General features: G+C 40.6%; 1 protein-coding gene across 1 annotated transcript in view; it reads right to left on the bottom strand.

The window, feature by feature from the left end:
- LOC126865695 (nuclear pore complex protein Nup88) overlaps positions 1-19,867 on the bottom strand; it is a 77,755-nt gene that overhangs the window by 21,058 nt on the left and 36,830 nt on the right. The window contains exon 2 of the mRNA XM_050618510.1: positions 1,847-2,016. Within this exon, the coding sequence (XP_050474467.1) occupies positions 1,847-2,016 (170 nt within the window). The remainder of the gene's footprint in view (positions 1-1,846; positions 2,017-19,867) is intronic.

Raw genomic sequence — 19,867 nt, 5'->3', positions numbered from 1 at the left:
CCCTTAGGGCGCGATTTAGAGCGGAAAGTAACGCACTATCTTGCATCGGGTGGTCTTTCAAAATCAAATCAGCATGAGAGCACCACGCGGATGGATCGGCGCCCGCACCTTCGGGGTCAAAACGTGGTAACGTTACATCCTTAGATTCCGTACTCGGTCTTTGCACCTCCGGTTTGTGCGCTAGCGTCTGAATTAACTCGCGCATAAGGACCATTTGCTCTTGTAGCACTTTAAACGGTTCTGATCCCACTTCTGATGTCGGGTCACGATTCGAATTTTGGGCGCGCGACGACTCTTCATGTGGACTAGCCATCGTTTCACAAAGCCGAGATTTTATTTACACGTATATACAGGTCTATCACTAAGCTTAACAAATAATAAGTACGACTAATAATAAGTCTAACAAACACTAAGCCTAATGAATAATACGATCTACGAATAATTAAATTAAATAATACTATTAGCAATGTTTGAGTTCAAACGAATCCACGGTCACCGGGATAACTCCTTACTAAGCGAAACTAACTTAGACGCAAATGCGATCGTCGTAAATGCTCGATGTATCACTCTCCAAGGCAGTCGCAAGAATGCCAGCCTCGTGGAGATTTTTCTCCCTGTACGATTGCATTTTGTTTTCTATATCCGTTTGGAAGCATCGAGAAGGTTCCAAACGCCGTTGCTAGGCACACTCGTTGGAAGCATCGAGAAAGTTCCAAACGCCGTTGCTAGGCAGTTTCTGCCTGGAGTTTTGATTACTAATACAATGTATGTCCCATTGCATCGGCACCTCCGAGGCAACATCACACGTGGCTCGGCCCGCTCTCGAGGCCGCATGCCGCCACAACCACATTTCTCGGAAAACACATACAACCACTCCAGACCTCCGTTAGATAAAACATCCATCCCGTGACCGTGGCTACGTTCAGCGACCGATTGTCACCTCGAACCCAATCTCGCTTATTACAAATCTTAAGCAATTACAACTATAATAAAATCTAGGCTAAGGTACTAGAGGATGTTCCCAAAATTTCCAAGGAAAGGCTTCGGCTTTCCTTTCATCTCCGACATATATATATATATATACACATGTAAACTCTTTTCTTTGAACGTCATCACGAGCAAGGTAGTTTTATATGTAGCAGAGCACTTATGACGACATTGGCAAAAATAAAAATTCGATTGAGCGAGTGGTATTAGAAAAAGAAAGGTAGGAGATGGTTGAGGCATAATCTTGAAGCTTGTGGCTAATTGCGCGAGGTTCTAATCACCCGAAAGATTAGACAGGAGTACGCGAAGATGCGGAGAAGTGACAGAGGCGGGCGCGGAGGGTAATGTTACACGAGGCAGTAGTCTTGGTGGCATGTGTCGTTGATGAGGCGGTTAGTATTCAGCGGTGCTTTCCGAGGCTGGAACTTTTGAAAACTAACCGAGTAAAGCCACCTTAATTCCATAAGAGGGAGGCCAAAGGGGTTCGGGCGTCATCGTAACACCCTCTTAATTACAGGATATTAGGACGCCCACAGGAGCCACGGAGGTGCAGGAAGCCAGATAGTGCGATTTATTATTCGCGGTCTACCTTATCTCGGTTTTTAGGAGCCGGATTTCTTCGTCTGTAAACTTCTCTCTCCATTCTCGGAGATTGATTTCGCGTATTTGCTGCACGGATTTTCCTACAACTCTGAATGAACGGATACGTTTTTTGTTTACCGCTATTTCTATTTCGACGAAACCTCTATGTGCACTATACATATACATATTTAATTTAATAGACGAATTATTGCGTCAAAATGAGTTTTATGGGGTTTTAAGAACATTTGTCGACGATTTAGGTTTGATTGTTACTTACATGCAGAGTATTTCTTCTTTCCCACCTTGAAACATGGCATCCTTGCCCCAACGTTTGGGAAGCTCCATGAGAACTAAGCCTAGATTGCCCCACAATGCCAGTTGCGTGCCAGTCTCGTTAATTAATAGATTCTTTATTTCGAAGATCGGAATATCGGTAGGTCTAAGTTTCTGGAATCATACGAAAAATAACAATTAATAAAAAAAAAAATAAAAATGAAAGATCAAACTAAATAGAAACGAAAGAATTCGAAAGATTAATAAACGATGAATAGAAACGATGAATAAAAGTTTAATCATTTGTATCTTCGATTCAATAAAAAGTTGTATTCTTATGAGGAATAATTATTGTCTCATCCCTTTCAGACAAACCACTGCTACTCGCTACCATCGAGAAAAAGAGAACAAATAAAAACAAAATGCACAAGACCAATAAACGTTAAGTAGAATTAGATAAAAGTTTGATCGTTCGTACCTTCGTCGGTATTACAATTTTAATTTTCATCCGTAACGAGATATTTCCGGCGACCCCTGAAATTCCAGTTCCACCCTCTCCGCGCATCGTCTATCGATTAATAAACTTTATAATACGATCCTGCTCCTCGTTTGTTTTCCAGTTTGATTTTTATCACGATGGTCCGGGAAAAGGGCAGGTGTACGACAAGCCTCCTTCACCCCTGCCACCACCCTCACTGTCGGGATTTCTCTTTAACATCCCCTTGCCGCGCCACCCTTCGCCACCCTCTTTCGCCTCGATATTTAATTTCGAAGTAAGTTCGCGAACGCGAACATCATTACAGGCTGGCAGCCCCGCAGATGGGGTATCGGCGTGTATCAAGGGGCAATTATTTTTTTACCCGAGGGTAGTTTTTGCCAAGACGATGAACGAGGACCAATGGTATCGAATGTACTTCTTCCATCGTTCTTTCAATGCCTACGACAGCAACCATGGGAACGAACAGAGGCTGGTTAGGGTGACGTTTAAAAAAAAATTGTGTCGTTAAAAGCTAAACGACTAAATAGCGAAACGAATGTTTTTACGATTTTCCTTTTTCTTATACCGATCTTTGATACGTGATTTGTATTTTATATGCTTGTTAAGCTTTTAAAGATACGATATTTACAGACAAACGAAGACTACTTTACAAATATTTTCTTTACGATGTAAAATTAAGTACCTAATTATTTAATTCATTTCGAGATTTCCAAGGAGATATTTTCATAAGAATATAGAATTTGTATAATCGTATCTACTTTTAGCAGATGTCAGCTGCATAGAATTATTCTTACAAACCGATCCATCGCAATACTCTACATAATTGACTAACAAATTTCTTCTACATTTACGACAACCAGTATACTGTTTGTTCATTTTGCTACGAAACATGCCGAGTAATAAAATCGTTCCTCAATGAGAATGGCCTTGGTGAAGTTCTCCCTGCCATCGTGTTTGATTTGCGGGGGAGTAAAAGTGCGAAGCTAAGCGCACCGTAGCATCAACGAAGAAAAGGCAGAGTCTAGTGCGTTTAAAAGTTTCCTTCTCATTAAGACTTATTCTCTGGGGACCTTGGTGGCACGCAACGCGAGAAAGCAGGAAAGAAAACTAGAGAAGAGGGAACGAGGAAGAGAGAAAGAGAGAGGCAGCCCCCCTCTCGCTTTCTTGCAGTTAGAAACACATTTATTAACGGCAGCTCATCTCATCGCGCTGTTAAGTACCAGTAAGAGAGTGCTCTCTCCCTCCGTTATCCTCTCAGCGAGAGTTCTCATTCACTTTGGTAGCTGTCTGCTGTCCCATCCAGGGGTGAAAAGAAAAAAGACGTCACATCGTCGACGCCTTATTAATTCGGGAGCTGAGGCTGCCAAGCAAGGAGGAAGGTGTCGCGGGAGAGGAGTCCTTTGAAGAAATTAAAAGAACAGAGGGTATAATGTGAACACATCCATTCCCTGACCCTCTTTCTCCCTCCTTTCTTTGCAACATCCTCTTCAGCGTCTCTCTTTCTCCCTCTCGCACTTGTTACCAACTCTGGCAGCATTAACTCCGGTGTTTCACGTTTCTGTTAAATGTCAGTCAGCCGGACGTCTTAAGTCTTGTCACGGTTTCTTAAAATCCGACGTACACACTTATTCACGATCCTTTGTTTTCCTTCCTCTTCTTTTCGGTCTTCTTCTTGCCGTTGAATGGATTCCGTGCTTGTTAAGTTTCAAGATTAATGCGAATTGCTGGCGCGAAAAGAGATTGCGAACGGGAAACCTCGCCGAAACGAGTCGTTGAAAAATTTTGCGACGCGATTGATGAAAGATAAAAATTGTAAACGACGTACAGGTAGTTTTTGGCAATACCAGAGTGTTCAGGTTTTTGTGAAATACTGAAATATTGATCCTCTTGTACTGTGATTAATTAATTATCGATATTACCGAATGGACAGGTTACAAGCTATAGATTTTTTTTATAAGAATACGAAAGCTTTACAATTTTAGTAACTGAAATAGGATTTATATAGTTTGTCGTAATAATTTATGCGGTAGAAAAGCACAGAAATTATCCGAGGAAATGTTATGGATTGAAATGAAAAAAAGTTTTTTGTAGTGGAAGGTTTATTCTTTTTCGAATATGGAGAAAACTTTTCATTCCTCGTAGACTTTGCGTTCTTCAATTTACTCTGAGACAATATTAATGCACGAAAAAAAGTTCATCGAAGGATAAACTTGTTAACTCTTCTAGTGTTTGATCCATATATAATATGTACAAGAAACGTGAAAGGTATAACGTACGAGCAAGCTAAGATGTTTAAAATAAACAGTCTATTTTATGAAGAATGATTCAAATACAATGATATATTGTAAAGCAAAGAAAAAACATATCAAATGTCTGCAAGCAAATGCACTCTTACTTTGTTGCATTTCGCGTTTAATGGAAAGACATTTCATAGAAATATTACTAGCGAGTCAGAGAAAAAGGAATTTACAAATACAATGTGTCGTTTGTTATGCTAAACGTATAGATGGAGAAGGTTTAAAAAAGGAACAAAATATTATTGTTCGTGATACGATGTTGGCTTATACCTTCGCTGCATTTAAATATATTATATAAGGAATAATTATTAAGAGAAATTAAAATTATTCGACATTTGCTTTTAATTACATTCGGCTATTTTACCCGGCAGTCAAAGGATTAATAAGATACTTAAATCACAATCCAAAGGGTTAATAAGTCTTTTAAAATGATCTTTTGTTATTTGCTTCTATTATATCTGTTTCTTTCCAACGTTAAGGATTTTTAACACGATTCTGATCAGTAAAATATACATCATACTGCTACCGTGGTCGAATGGAAGCTAAATTGTACGAGCTAATTAACGATGCAAAAAGCCAAAGCATGCTTTCCCCTTCGAGCTTCTCAATTAAAAAGCGACAAGATCACCGTTATAATATCGATGACCCAAGACAAAAGCGAGAGTGTTCATAACGTTTAATTAGAAAATAGTAAAATCAGCTGGATCAAATCGTACAGGGAATCCGCCCGATGATTCGCTGAAATGACGGGTACACGTAACGCAACGCGACAGGTGGGTAAACTGAGACGAAGAAACAAAACCGGGTAGCCAGATAGAGAGAACCGGATAGAATAGAACGACGGTATAATGGGGTATCGCGTTTGTGTATCGTTGATTCGTGGCTCACGTACGCGGAATGACGGGAATACGCAATAAGTTAATCGTGTTAGCGGCTCGGTTGATTAAACGAACGATCAGGCTGATGGTGAGTGTCGTACGCGGCGCGTAGGGACCATGGGTGCGGCATAGTCGGACATTAATACAAAACTCGATTGTCATTCGTCGCTCGACCTACCCCCGAACGCCCATCCCCCTGATTACGTCGATTCATTAACCGTAGCCAGCGGTATCGTCCACCCCGAAACGAACTGCTGTTTCACCGTTGCACCGGAAATCCTATTAGCCTTCGTCACTGTCCCATCGGTGGCGAGAAATTAATCGCGTGTCATTTTGTTTGGATTCCCGCGTTTCTTACTTAACCCGCTGTATCGTTCTCGTTTGCGATCGACCGATACGAGATACACGAGGCTTGTACAAAGTGGTAATCCTTAAAATACAGATGATCAATAGACTGTGGACAAATGTACACGGAGTGTACGTAAATTGTGTTTAAAAGAATATGTTTGAAAGATACCAGTGTTGGAAACTGAATCCTGATATTTGTTTACGTTTGACAGCATGTAATTCAATTACAAAATCACGTATCTTTATGATTGTTACAACTGTGTGTAATAAAATATAACGACGATAAAATTGGTTTTTCTATGCTAACGACAAAATCAGCGCAATTGTGAGAGATGGTGGAACTCTCTTGTCGTTTGAAAATCTCTTTATCTTCAAGTTGGAAATCCATTAATTAGGGACTGTAATATGAGCTTAATATATGGAGCATCATCTACGTTATGATATTTAATAACAGATATCGGACAATTTCCCTAAATTTGCGGCTATCAACCGCAGGCTGAACTCAATTCATTCGCTTAGAAACGAGTGATATTCGTTGCATAGAGACGAAACGTGTCAAGCTTCGGAGCAAAAAGAGAGGAAAGATCGGTAGAAAGTAGGGTGGATAAAGGGTGTCGGAGGAGGACATCACGATGGAGGAGAGGAGGGTGGCTAGGAAAACGGAGTATGAGGAGTAAAAGGGGTGAGGGTACCCGGGTACCGATGCCGACACCGGCGCCAGTGTCGCACGAGGCTGTAATGCGTTATTAATGAACACCAAGAATTTCATTAAAGATTGTTTGTATATCAAACTGTCCACTAAATTATGCCCTATAACCCCCGTGGCGCCTTTCCGTGCCTGGAAACTATTGGCTGTGGCCGCGGTAGGCACCGCCTTTCGCACCTACTAACTGCACGCGATTCTTGAACATCTTGTAATGTCAAACGTTCTATTTATACGCCTCTATAAAAATCCTCTGATCGAAGTTCGATCAAAGAAATTCTACGATCAAATGAGAGAGAGGGAGAGGAAAAAATGTGACGTCACGATTTTAATATGGAGAAACAAGGGATCATCGATTAGATAGGCTGACTCGGCTCGAAGTCAGTTATTTCGCAACCTTTGGAACATATATTATTAGAAGGGACGATATAGGTAAGTACGATGTGACGAGGGCGATGCGAGGGGAAGAAGGATGAATGCGGAGAAAGAGAAGGGAGAGGATGAAAAGGGTGGGAGGGAAGGTTCGAAGAAAAGGGACAGAATGAACAGGCACGACGCGTCGAATGAACGGCCATGGGGAAAGAGAGGAACAGGCCGGGTAGACACGCTGGGTGGAGGGATACAGTTAATCGTTGGGAAGCTATTAACTTCGGACTGGAATGCCCCATAGCGCCTCATTTCGTTCAATGCAAATTTACGCCCGACGTCGACCACCTAACGGGCCTCCCTCCACCTCTTTCTCTGTGAAAACGACGCGTATACCGGGTGTTGCTTGCTGTCCTCCTGCAACGTCTACTGTCGCCTCGAGTGGATTGTCTTATTCTACTTTGTCGAGGATTAGCCAACTAGCAATCCGGTAAGTCAGTTTCAGAATCGGTGAAATACTGGGTCATAAATAATTTCCAGCGTGGCTAAAGGAAATTTATTTTCTTAAAAGAATACGTTTTTTCGTGATAATAATATGTTTGTTAGGGCTCTCCAATTTAAATTTTGCATTGTATCGAATAATCAGCCGAGCTGTAACATTGAAAACTCGTTTCTACGATCCTCTTTGTTTTATTACCAAGTCACTGCTACGTACGAGAATTTATTTGCAAAATACTTACGATCTCTAAGATTTAACCTTTTGTATACGTAACGTGAAAAATCGTTTCTCGTATTGTTCTCATCGTTTCGAAACGAAACTTTTGCCTGCGAATAGTTCGGTACAGAAGTGCGCAAAGGGTTAACGTATCTTGCAGTCTCGTAACAAGGTCTTGTAGCTCGTTCAAAATGCCTGGAGGATTTGTAAATTCGAAAATCATGCCTAATTGAAATTCTTGGAGAGTAATGGTCTAAGTAGTCAGAGGGAAGAAGCTGCTTGAACTTATCCAATTTGGTTCTCTCTCATAAACGATCAACGTCGTAATCGGTGACCCGCTTCGTAGCCTCGCAGCTAAACTTGAACCCTTCTCGCGTTGCTCTACCCCTTCCGGTTCTCCCTGATCGTCCTACCGTGGTTGTTGTCTTATTAGTTTAGAACTTAGGCTTAATATAAAGTTGCGTGTGTCGCTTACGATGAAAGTCTGGCTGCGAGACAATGACGAGTCGGAATTTCCTTACTCGGTCGAATACATAACGATATTCTCCGTTTAATCGCAACTGTTCCACGGACGATAGATTATCTTTCTCAGTTTCTGGACGGTGAATTACGTTTTCCGTAATACAGATTCATACAACCGAAAAATTAAGATTTCATTTGCAAGAAAATAAATTTTTTAACTCTGCAAACATTGTACCACTATATCTTTTCTTTACGCGTGCGAATAAGTCAAATTTTATTTGAAAAAGTTTGCGCGCGTAAATGAAAAATATCGTAGCAATGTCTTCCGCAAATATAGAAAATATTCGTATAGGGAAATTTTTTCGATTTCTGGAAAGCGACAAAGCGACGAATTCAGAGACGATATGTCAGAGCGGGGTGAAATATCGCCTGTGAAGCTGTGCATCTTAACGTGGAAAATAACGCGTATGAAGGAACTCACTGATAAATGGGTACGTAACGGGTGCTCAAGATACACATAGTTAACAACGGAATGCGGCATGAGCTGACTAACGACGACTGATGCTCTCGCTATATAATTTCAAAGCGTACGCTCACGCATACATACGGTTGAAACGAAAACGCCGCGGCACCCTTGTAGCACACCTTAATATGGACAAATGCCAGACTATATCTCAAATGAGGTTTGTTTTGCATTATTCGGCTAAGGTCCTCGTTTGCCATCTTTGCTCGGCCGACTGGCTCGCGTTATGGCTACGCGGGATTGCCATATCCCTCTTTTTCATTCCACCAAAATCCGACGGTTTCTTGTTACGCTACAACAATATCTCTTTACGCTTGTCGCGGTTTAAATGTTAGCAGAACTGCTCGCTCGCATCAGAAGTTTCACTTTGAATACCAAATATTCCTGTATTTGTACGTTTCTAACGTAACTTCTGTCGGAGGAGGTGCGTGGCTACTTTTGTCCAACGATCAAGAATCCTGGCGTCGATGTTTCTAGCGAGAGATAGATACATAAAGGAGAATGTCCACGTCCGACGAATGGTCACGATATAAAAGGAATATAAAAGTCAGTAGACAAGAAGGTGATAAAACATCTCCGAGTCAAGCCTTCCATTCGCGGAGAATGAACGTATCAAGTGTGTAAAAACTGCTAAAAAAAGGAAAAGGAAAAAAAGAAAAAAAAAAGGGAAGATCGAAACAGAAATTCAGAACCTTTCGTAATTATTAACTCGTTTCAATAATTGTTCAACGTAAGCGGTACAAGCGTTTCGACGAGTGAAACTACCAAATGATACGAATTTACCATAGTTGGATCCAATTAACAACTAGCATATAAATGCAACAATAAATGCAGTGCTGTGCAAATACTTTTTGTGGCCACTGTACTGTACATATCTACGTATGTATCTTCATACGTGGATACGTGGTTTATGCCTGGGTGAAAGTATCCAGAGCAGCCACGAGGCGCCAATGTACGCACGCATGAGCGCAGTATAAGCATAAACGTGAACGAATGCTCGCAAACTCCGTACAATGTAAAGATCGGTAGGTGGGAAGGTTATGCCGGACGGACATCAGCTCGGATACCGGAGAGGAACGAAAGGACGCAGAGCAGCAGCACAGAGGAATGATATCATCGGTGGTGGTCCAGCTATGGGGGGATGATATAGAATTTTAATATAGTGGTTTACGAGCGCGATTGTCCGCTATTTTACGGCCGCTATAGGGCGGCCATTTGAATTCTTAGATCTGCATACTTTGCGGAATTGCGCGGTCCGGCTGGCACGACGATGGACCGCCACCACCAGCTCTGGCTCCATCAACGAGCTTGCACTTTCTCATGCTCTTTCTCGTGATAAAATACATATCTCTATCGGACTTTCGTATTACAGTTTGACCTGTTCGAAACCGATACACCTTGTACATTTTGTATTTACTTATTATTTATTCATAGTGCAGGAGCTTCGAATTATCGTTTGGATTGTAGAAATGTACAAAGCTCGTGCGTGTTTGGACAAAGTAAATCATGTTGCACAGTGTGGTCTATTATTTGTTCCATAGCACGTCTTGTTGCATAGATTCGTCTATTACTTTCGGGTTTCATTTTTCGATTACATTTGTACGAGTCGAGAGTTTTAGAAGTTGCAAAAATGTCATTTTGTCGAATATCATTCGTTCACGTTATTTATCATAGTACAAGGGTTGAAAGAAACTCTGGATCATTCTTTTGGAATAACTAGGATGAGCTCGATCAGAGTCGCAATTTTCGACTAATGATTTTCACAATATAAAAAGAATTATGTCGTTCGCGTTAATAAAATTAATATCGTAAGAAGATATAACAAAGTATCAAAAATGTTTATGACACAACTAATCATTGTAAAATTCTATCGATTATCTCACAAAAGTTCCCAAAGATAAAACGATTTATTTATCAACCTGCGATGAATAATGACTGAAATGACTTGTTTGAAATAAGATAGCACCCAATGGTCGCATATTTTTCTCTCATTCACGATAGATAAAATAAGCGACGGTATTCCGTCCAGCAGAGAAGAGCCATGAGATCACGTTCATATTACGTTCCATAGATGGTGGGCAGAATTTCATTTGATTACCATAGAATTCGAGTTTCTTCGAACCGATGGTGGCGATTATTAATTTTCTTTTCGTACCGCGTCTCTCGAGTTCTCCTGGCTGGCGAAAGTAATCGACGTGAAACGAGAAACGCTTTCTGTCCGCGCAAAGATGACTTACGATTGTTATTAGCATTCGGAATAGCTATTCGGATGATTTCGTCGGTGGATAAACGGCCTGCCGTGTGCAACCGCGGCTAGAAATGACAAATATGCTCCCTTTATTGATACCAGATATATGGAATTTTATTACGTCATTACCGTTAGAATTATGGCCGCGTTTAAATTCGGAATTCCCTTCGTTAGCTTATTAGAATCATTACGGCAAACTTATTGCGCACTGGCCATATTTTATCGCCAAGACTCAAGCAAGTTTTCTCACCAAAGTATTCAGACTTTTTTACAACGCAGGAAACAGATAATAGGAAATAATACGTATACAGTTCTCATAACTATAACTAAATATCTGTGTGTTTAGACATCTCTATACTGTGTACTTTTTAAGACAACCATTTAATGCGAAAGGGTTATTCATATTTTTTGGCGAAATCAGAGTTACGTGTTTACGTTTGAAGGATTATTTTCAGTGAGTTCAATATCGATAAAATTAAGAAAAATTAAGAGAAAAAGATAAATTGAAAAACAAAGCACATTTAAACCATTCTTCTGAATATAATAATTATCGAGACATTGGGTATGATACAGAAGAGTGTTTTCAACATGCAAATTTTACAGCTGTTTTCGCGTGTCTGGAATAAAACTTATTCAATCATCGATCGTATTCGTTTTTAATAAAACACAACGCACGTATCTAGAGAACGTGAACGAGGCTGAACAAATACGTTGACGTGTCAAGTAGGTGGCTTAAAGTTTACAGACGTAATTGCGGGATTAGCGGAATTTGAAGCGTGGTAATTCAATCAATTAAAATCATCACAGGTGTCATAATCGTTGGGAAGCGTTCTGGACGCGGCAGGACGTCACTCGGAAACGAAGAAGGTATGGTAGTAACTTAGAAGGACGAGAGAAAGGAGGCGAAGGAGAAGAAGAGTCTTTCGCCTATCTCTTTCCCTTTCCCTCTCCCTTCTCGCGATATAAGCCGTATCAGTTATAATTTACAATGTTATGGCGATTTTATGTATATCTTGGCAGAGCTGTGCTCCCCCGCGCTGAGAAGTATTATTTAAATTAAACGGGGCTAAACTAAGCGAACCGGCGGCATCGAAGTGGTGTAGAGAGAGGTGCCGCGGCGGTATGCAAATTATTATCGCGGGGCGATAATTTAAATGCATATTTCGCCTCCTATATCATTTTATTATTGCCAGGCAAGTTAAGTCAGTTCGTGGGCGAACGTTTACGAGAACGAGGCCTCGCCCTGTGTGTAACTACCACCACCTTGGCTACAGCTTGTATTAGAAACGCTATCGAAGCGTTTTCCCTCATATAATCCTCATTGTTACTGCCTGCGGGACCATAATATCCTGTCGGGTAACGGCTACCGAGCAGGATTAATACTCGACGACTAATTGTATACCGTCAGGAAGTGCCAGCTCATCCACCTTCGCTTGTGTCTTCGAGACGTCCTCGTTGGTCTGCCTATGCCATGTCGCTTTAATGACTCAGTCGATTAATGATATTTGCTGTCGTACTCTCCTAGATGCTCAGCTAGATGCGTTACATATCGAGAGGATTATTTTTCCTGTTGGTCGAAGGTCATTCTTGAATGTTACTGCGATCCACATCTATCAATCTACTTGGAGCTGGTCATTGATAAATTTTCTTTCCTTCCAAGTAAAATTGAACGCTGTTGGATTATTGCCAGTAAATATCTTTGTTATTCTTTATGAATTCTAATAGCAAAGAATCTACTTACTCGTCAATGCATAATTTTTGCCTTCCAGTTCACGATGGCTTCCGGATTGTTTCCAGTTACAAATAGTATAAGTTCATTGATTACTAAGCTGTTTCGCTACAGCATAACACTTCGTATGTTCATTATTTCGTTGAACTAATCGATTTGTCTTTGAATAATAATTTGACTCGTTCGACTATCCGAAGAATTTCATCGTTGTATTATAAGAAAGCAACTTAATCTTGATTTTAAACCATTTATCATTTTAAGGACGTCTTAGCTTTATCCTAAGAACGCTGACTTCTTCCGACGCAACGTTACTACGTGTAACAAAAACGATCCGTAAAGTCTAACTGTGAGACTAAACCACGGTTTGCGGTGAACTACGAGATCCTGTAGCCTTCGCCAGCGCCGAAAAGTTGAAACTCACGGTTCTCGGAACCAATTTGCAACGGCCACGATTGTTCTCCCTGGTGGCGCATTTAGTCTGGATTTACATTTCGAGGAACAAGAATGGAAAGCGTCGAGGATCATAGCGAGACGGGTAGCCGGGCAAGTTTCAAGAAACGAAATCAGACAGTCGCGGGGACCTGCACCATGGTGTATCCGCACGCGTATCTCGAACAACGAAGAAGGGTTAAAACCTGGCCTGAGTAGTATTTTAATTCCTGACCGTTATCGCCTCGGTAGCCAGGGTCAGTAGCGAAAGATACATGTAAGTTGACCCCGCCCTGGAGACCTTTTTGGACGCTTATGAATATTAATTTCGCCTCGTCGACCATCTCCTCCCACTCCCGTAACCACCTCCCAAACCGAAAACAGACCCGACAGGAACAAATTAGATCTTTCCTTCCATACATTTCCCTTTTATTCCCGCAGATTCTCTTGAATCCCTCCTCGCCTCCTCTGCGTTCTTTTTCATTCGATATCGCATCAACTTGGTGGATGTGAAATGTCTCTTTAAAGAAAACTTGAATCACATGCAATTTCTTCGAGATATACATTTGGCCAAAGTAAGTAGATATTTTTACCTATTTTAGAACTAGTAGATTTTTCAATATGAATGTGTTTTTGTTTTTATTCAGTAACATTTGCTTAGTTTTAACGTTTGCATACAGTAAATAGAATTATCCTGTCTGTGTCTGACAATATCTCTCTCGATCCCCTGTAACTCTCTATCTCTAAATCTCCTTAGCAATATTTTCTTCCAAATTTTCTGTTCAACGTAGTATGAAGATATTCGTAATGATACATTAAAAACGTCATGTATTTTCATACTAAATAGAAATTTATCTATTCAATCCCATATGATCCAGCTGAGAAAGGAATCTACTACCTTCGATCGAATTAGCTAGCGGAGACGTAACTTCTACGAAACTTTAGGCTTAAAATGACCACGAGTAACCAACGTCTCCTATTTTTCGCGCTACAATAAAAAACGTATAATCAAGTGCAACTTATTTCCTTATACCTGCTGAAAACTCCGAATAAAGAGTTAAATCACCACGGATCGTGCTACTAACGCGTTTCGCGTAGCTAGATAACGCCAACTCCTAAGTGTCGAACACAAAGACGCGTTGGTTAGCCGAAAAATTGTTGGTTTTTGGGGGGAGCATCGAAACATTGGTCGAAGCAAAAGTTTTCCTCGTTGGATGCTCGGGTGTTTAAGCCAAGTGTACGCTATCTAGCTAACGTACCATTCATCCGCGAATACACGGAGGAAGCGCGGAGACGTGGTTACAGACACACACGTTCCCGTACCTCGTAGGCCACACAACGAGTTTATCTCTGTATCTTTCGGATGTCAGACGACCCTTGGTATTTCCTGCAGTTAGTTTCCAGGGCGCGACTCCGTGTGATTTCGAAGGGTGCGTGTTTCAGGCCCATGTTTCCTTGTAATACATGCTCAGGTAGGCACAAGTACGCGTGCATTCTCACGACCATCCAACGAGCACACGTACGAACAGATAGAGTTCCCTTGAATCTGGCAATCTCATAACAGGGAGTTAAAACCACAGCACGAATGTCGTATCTTAGCCTGTCCCCAACCCTCCTTTCGAGACTTTCTCCCGGCGTTGCGCCAGTGCTAGATATTATTATCAGGCTAAGTTTCATTTTGGATACTATCGTAGGAAAATCTCTTGAATCGCGATCGTTAACACGCTGATTTTACGCGGAGCGTGTTACCGATGGCCTCGGGAAGATCATGATTACGATTTTGGCTGAAAGCTGTACGAACTATGTGCTTTTGCCGAGTGAAATGGATTTTTATTGCTACGTCATGTTCGTAATTGGATGTGCTAATCATACCGCACATGCAGCTTGATTTTTCGCTCCACCGAAATAGTTAAAATAAAGAAGCAGATACGAATAACTGGGAACATTAGAGTTTCTTTTTCCTGATTCTACTCTTTGGTATACCTTGTTGCACGTTCAGAACAATCGTCAACAAGCGAGTAGTCTGCGATTACTTTAAAACAGAACAGAGAAGAACGCTTATCTTTCTTCGATAGCCAACACAATAGTCGCGTTATAATATTAATATCAGTTTTGAAGAGAGTGTTACTGACCGATGTATTATCATTGCTTCCCTGAATTTTCTCTTAGCAATACCAGTCTTGACGATGAAGAAGTGAGCGAGTCTGTATAATTGCATAACTTATATGAAATCCAGAGTAATTAAAGCCAGAAGTAATTAAATCATCGCGTCGATATTAGCAAACATTGATTGTTCTCGATAATCAAAAAGGTAGCTCAATGACGGCAGAATGATATAGTAGTAATAATAATAATAATAATGATAATAATGATAATAATAATAATAATAATAATAATAATAATAATAATAATAATAATAATAATAATAATAATAATAATAATAATAATAATAATAATAATAATAATAATAATAATACAGATAATGCGAATGAAATAATAATAATAATGAAGAAAGATATAAGGTGGTTGCAGTTTTGTTTGCAGAAACGCAGCAATGAATCGCAAAATGAGGTTTATAGGTGCATCCATGGTGTCTCGAAATAAATAAATAAATAAGAGAGGTTACCCGGGGCGTGTTTCGGCGACCACCTCCGAGGCGGGATTTGCTTTACTACAAGGACGAAGAGGAGACCGTATAACTTGGCAAGAAGTTCCCGGTGCATCCTGAATTTCTGGTACTGTGCGTTCACACGTAGACCGTGTAGCCTTGGAGAGCCTTTCGTACGCGACGTTGTTTCGGTTTACCTTAATGGATTTCGCAGTAATTGTAAAATATTTCGCGAGTTCCGCGCGCACGTGTATTTACCAGCGCATACGCGCACGCGTTTTCTTAGCGCACCGTCGCGCCTTCATTTCGCTACCCCTTGTGACAGGGTCAAATTTTCTGGCTGTAAGAAGCATGACGAGAAGGAAATAGACTACTTATAGAAACTACTATGGTAGAATTTATAGTTTGTGCAACTAATTATCCTATACGCGTCTATTATAACGAATAATTAATGTAATTGGAGTTCATATGGTAGATGTACGCTGATTCTCATCGTTACCTGTGACTTTCGTTCAAATATATGATAGAAATTCATATTAAAATAAGTGGATTCGATTGGCAGTTCGTTCAATCAGGAATTAATTGAAATTCCCTTCAAACAGACCAAGTTCCACTGTAGTCTCATTGAATAGTTATTAAAGTCTTTCGCGTGGACCAAGTTTTCGTCTCAAGAAACAAATCGAAGTCGTAGGAAGAGAAATTAGGTCAGTACGATAGGTCGAAGTGATTTGTGTTTTGATAATGAAAAATCATAAGAGCGAGAAGAGTGAAATAACAAATAATACTATGACCCCTAAAAGGGATAATGATCAATAATAATAAATAGTGTAAAGGAAAATATTACACATATACATAATAATTAATACATTGCATAAATAGATAAGATAAAGGATAATTCGACTCTGACGAACCTACATCAACTACTTGATAATCAATTGTTGCTGTTACATTGTTAACAACTATCTCCTAAAGTCATATTAGAATAAACGAACTGTAGTAGCATCGAGCTCTATTCGATACACGGAGCTCGAGTTTTAGCGGTAAGTATCGCTCGGTGATTCTTCCATTTTACGTCAGAGGATCGTTCCAACTGATGATATCCTTCTCGTCGGACGAGTGTCCAGACTGAATGCATGTGATGCGTGTTGCACCGCTGAAAAATCGTGGTCCACGTAAACGCACGGCCCGTTAAGTACAGCCTACGGTGAAAAATAACCTGGCAAATTGAATGGAGGCGACGCAGTCTGTAGCCGAAAGGGGTGAAGGGGGTGGCTCAGGCAGACGATGCAAAAAAAAGAAAAAAAAAGGGTGAGTTCTGATGGTCGGAGTAAAAATTCGGCGAGGTTGCCCGACGACGAGACATTGTACTTGTCACCCCACTACAGTTCGAGCTTTTATAAGCGGACCGTGCAAGCTTTTGTGACCGAAAAATACTCGTGCTCGTTGTTGCTTGCCGATCGGAGAGCTTTCCACGCATTTGCGTCTGCGGCGCTCCTTCAAATTGCCTCTCCCCTTTTGTCCTTCGACGATTTTCGTTTGTCCAGACGAGCTCGTTCCTCGAAAATGATCGACCACTTAAAAGAACCCGCAATCGACGAAGGACGTCAGTTTCTCCTTTTATCGCCAATTTTTAAAAATGCTTGACGTCCTTTCTTTTTAATTCTCAACATTAGAAGCGTATAAATCGCTATCGTGGAAATTACATTTCAAGATCCGTGAAACAATTCTTACTTAAATATAATTCTTAAATATAAATTATTTCGAGGTAATCGATATACTTCGATAAATTACCAATATTACTATAATCGAGAAAATTGTACGTAACATTGTTGTATTTTTAAAGGTTTCAAAGGTTGGACGAAGACCGCAAGTTTGATGAACGAAGAATACTTCTCAATGAATGTTTCACGAGCGTTTATCGAGCTTGTTTCGCAAGCGATTTATCGATGTATAACCTTTAATTCCTCAAGTTTTTCTCACTATAATGCGAGATAACTGTGCTTTTGTCCATTTCTTTGTCCTTCTTATGAAACATTTACGACAGCTTTCTCCAAACTGGCTAAACTTTCATCCTTAAACGTGCTTCGTATATCTCTCTTTGCCTCGATATATTCCACGTTCCGCAACTTTGCTTTCGCTCTCTCTTCCACTTTTTATTTTCCTATTCTTCTCTTTCGTTTTTCCCTTTTGCCTCGGTTATAAGAGTTTTACCGCGGCTGCCAGCACAGTGGAATTCGTTACCGGAACTGATTAAAAGTTGTCACCGGTATAAGCTGCTTGAGAACAAGTTTTGCAAACATTTACATAGGAAAACTCCGGGCTAGTCAATTAGTTGGGCCAAGTTAACGCAGTTATCCCGCGTTGTCTGCCTCTGTTCAACGCGGTGCTTAAACTGTAACTGTAGTTCGGATGAATCACTAAATTAACTGATCGGAGGTGCTATTCGCTTTTGCTTGAGTATTAGAACTTGGTAATAATATTCGCAGTATTGAAGATGCTGGTAACACCATGCATCTAATTTCTAAAGTAATATAATCCTCTTACAGGGTAAACTGATCAAATCAACTTCTGAGTAAATACAGAAAGCAGTGTTCGGAATATCGTCGCTTTTCTATACTTTTTAATTTACGAAGCTGATTAATGTAGCTTCTCGATGGTTTACATAATTATCATTTTTTCTATAGTCTTCGATTTGGATCTAGTCGTATCGTAACTGAAGATACATGGAGGAAGTTCAAGCATCTTACTTTTCCTATTGAAGAATCCAAGTTCGCACGGAGTTGAGTGATTCTAAAACTTCTAAAGCGACTTCGATCATTTTTAGAACATCGTGTTTGGCACCATCGAAGGCAGACAAAGCCCTTAATAGTAAAAATAGTCGTTCCTCGATCGAGTCTACGTCAGTGAAAAGATAGTCTCACTTACGGCTAGAAGAAAGGAGGAATTTCCAAACGCTACAGCGTTGACATTGAAAACTAGCAGAATCTTCCTGCCAGAACAAGGTACCATCAATCACAGTGGCCTTTATTCTTGAAACAAGGCGAAACTCGCATGAAAATCACGGTTCCATTCAGAGGAAGGCGATTAAACGAATCGTCCAACGTATCCATCCTCCGCGTCCTTGGAATCCGAAATCCAAATACAAAAGGATTACGCGGAAAAGAGAAGAGAAGGAGGAGGAAATGGTTGGAGAGAAGGCGCGCGTGTGTTACGGAGATGTGTGACACGGGCGTTAAAGGGAGGCGACGTCAAACATTAAGCATAATGCGCCCTCGACAAGAATGTCCCAACGGTGGCTACCGCGTAAAGTGGCTATTTATTACGTTATTACATACATTTGATGGGACGCGAGGAAAGCAAGCTCGCGCGCATTCTCTTCCGGCTGGCAGAGAGAACGTCTGAACGTTGCCTCCTAATGTGACTCGATTTAAAATATAAATTCTCCGCGATATGTAATCTCGTGCCCGGCTCGTTTTCTTTGGGATTCCAGAACAAGGTTGAAGGCACGTCACCCGTTGGACCGGAGAGAGGATGTCTTTCCCCGAGGCTCGTTGTGCCGGCGGAATGCTGATATATCATTGGTTTACCGGGAAATGTAATATTCCGTTGACGGATGGAACCTTATCGGATGGCAAAATAGCGTCAGCCAACGTGTATGTATTTAAATGGCAGGTATACATATATGCTACTGGATTTGGATACTGTACGTAAATATTGTTTTGATCGATAATGTCTAAAGAAAGAGAGAGAGAGAGACTACTACTTTTTCTATTCTTACGAACAGTTTCTTTTCTTACGAGACGTAAATCGTGAAGAAATAAGAAATTATTGAATTCGGTAATAGTTTGATATCGTTTGAAGAGAGAATTATCACATTGGAAGAAAGTATTCTTTCTTTAAGATCTATTATTTATTAAAATATAGATTCTGTGAGCAGACAAAGACATCTGGTTTTCGATTCCATTTATTCGGTTTCTATATCCCAGATCGAAAAACAAGTTACATCGTTAATAGTGTGTAGTAGAGGTTTGATACAATTTGAAGGGGACGTTATTGCTACGAAAAGAAGAATTCTGTTCAGATCCAGCTAATTTTCAAAGTATGATCAGTTTATCGACTCGTGGAGGGAATCAGTCGCGGATAGAGCTGGATGAGGAGCAGACGATCGTCATATACTTAATAAATAGGAGCCATTCGTAATACTGTGGCCGGTGAAACCG

This window comes from Bombus huntii, chromosome 5 (assembly GCF_024542735.1).
Source record: "Bombus huntii isolate Logan2020A chromosome 5, iyBomHunt1.1, whole genome shotgun sequence".
NCBI classification, from domain to species: Eukaryota; Metazoa; Arthropoda; class Insecta; order Hymenoptera; family Apidae; genus Bombus; species Bombus huntii.
The sequence above is the reverse complement of the archived record's forward strand: the minus strand, read 5'-3'. Positions and strand labels throughout refer to the sequence as shown.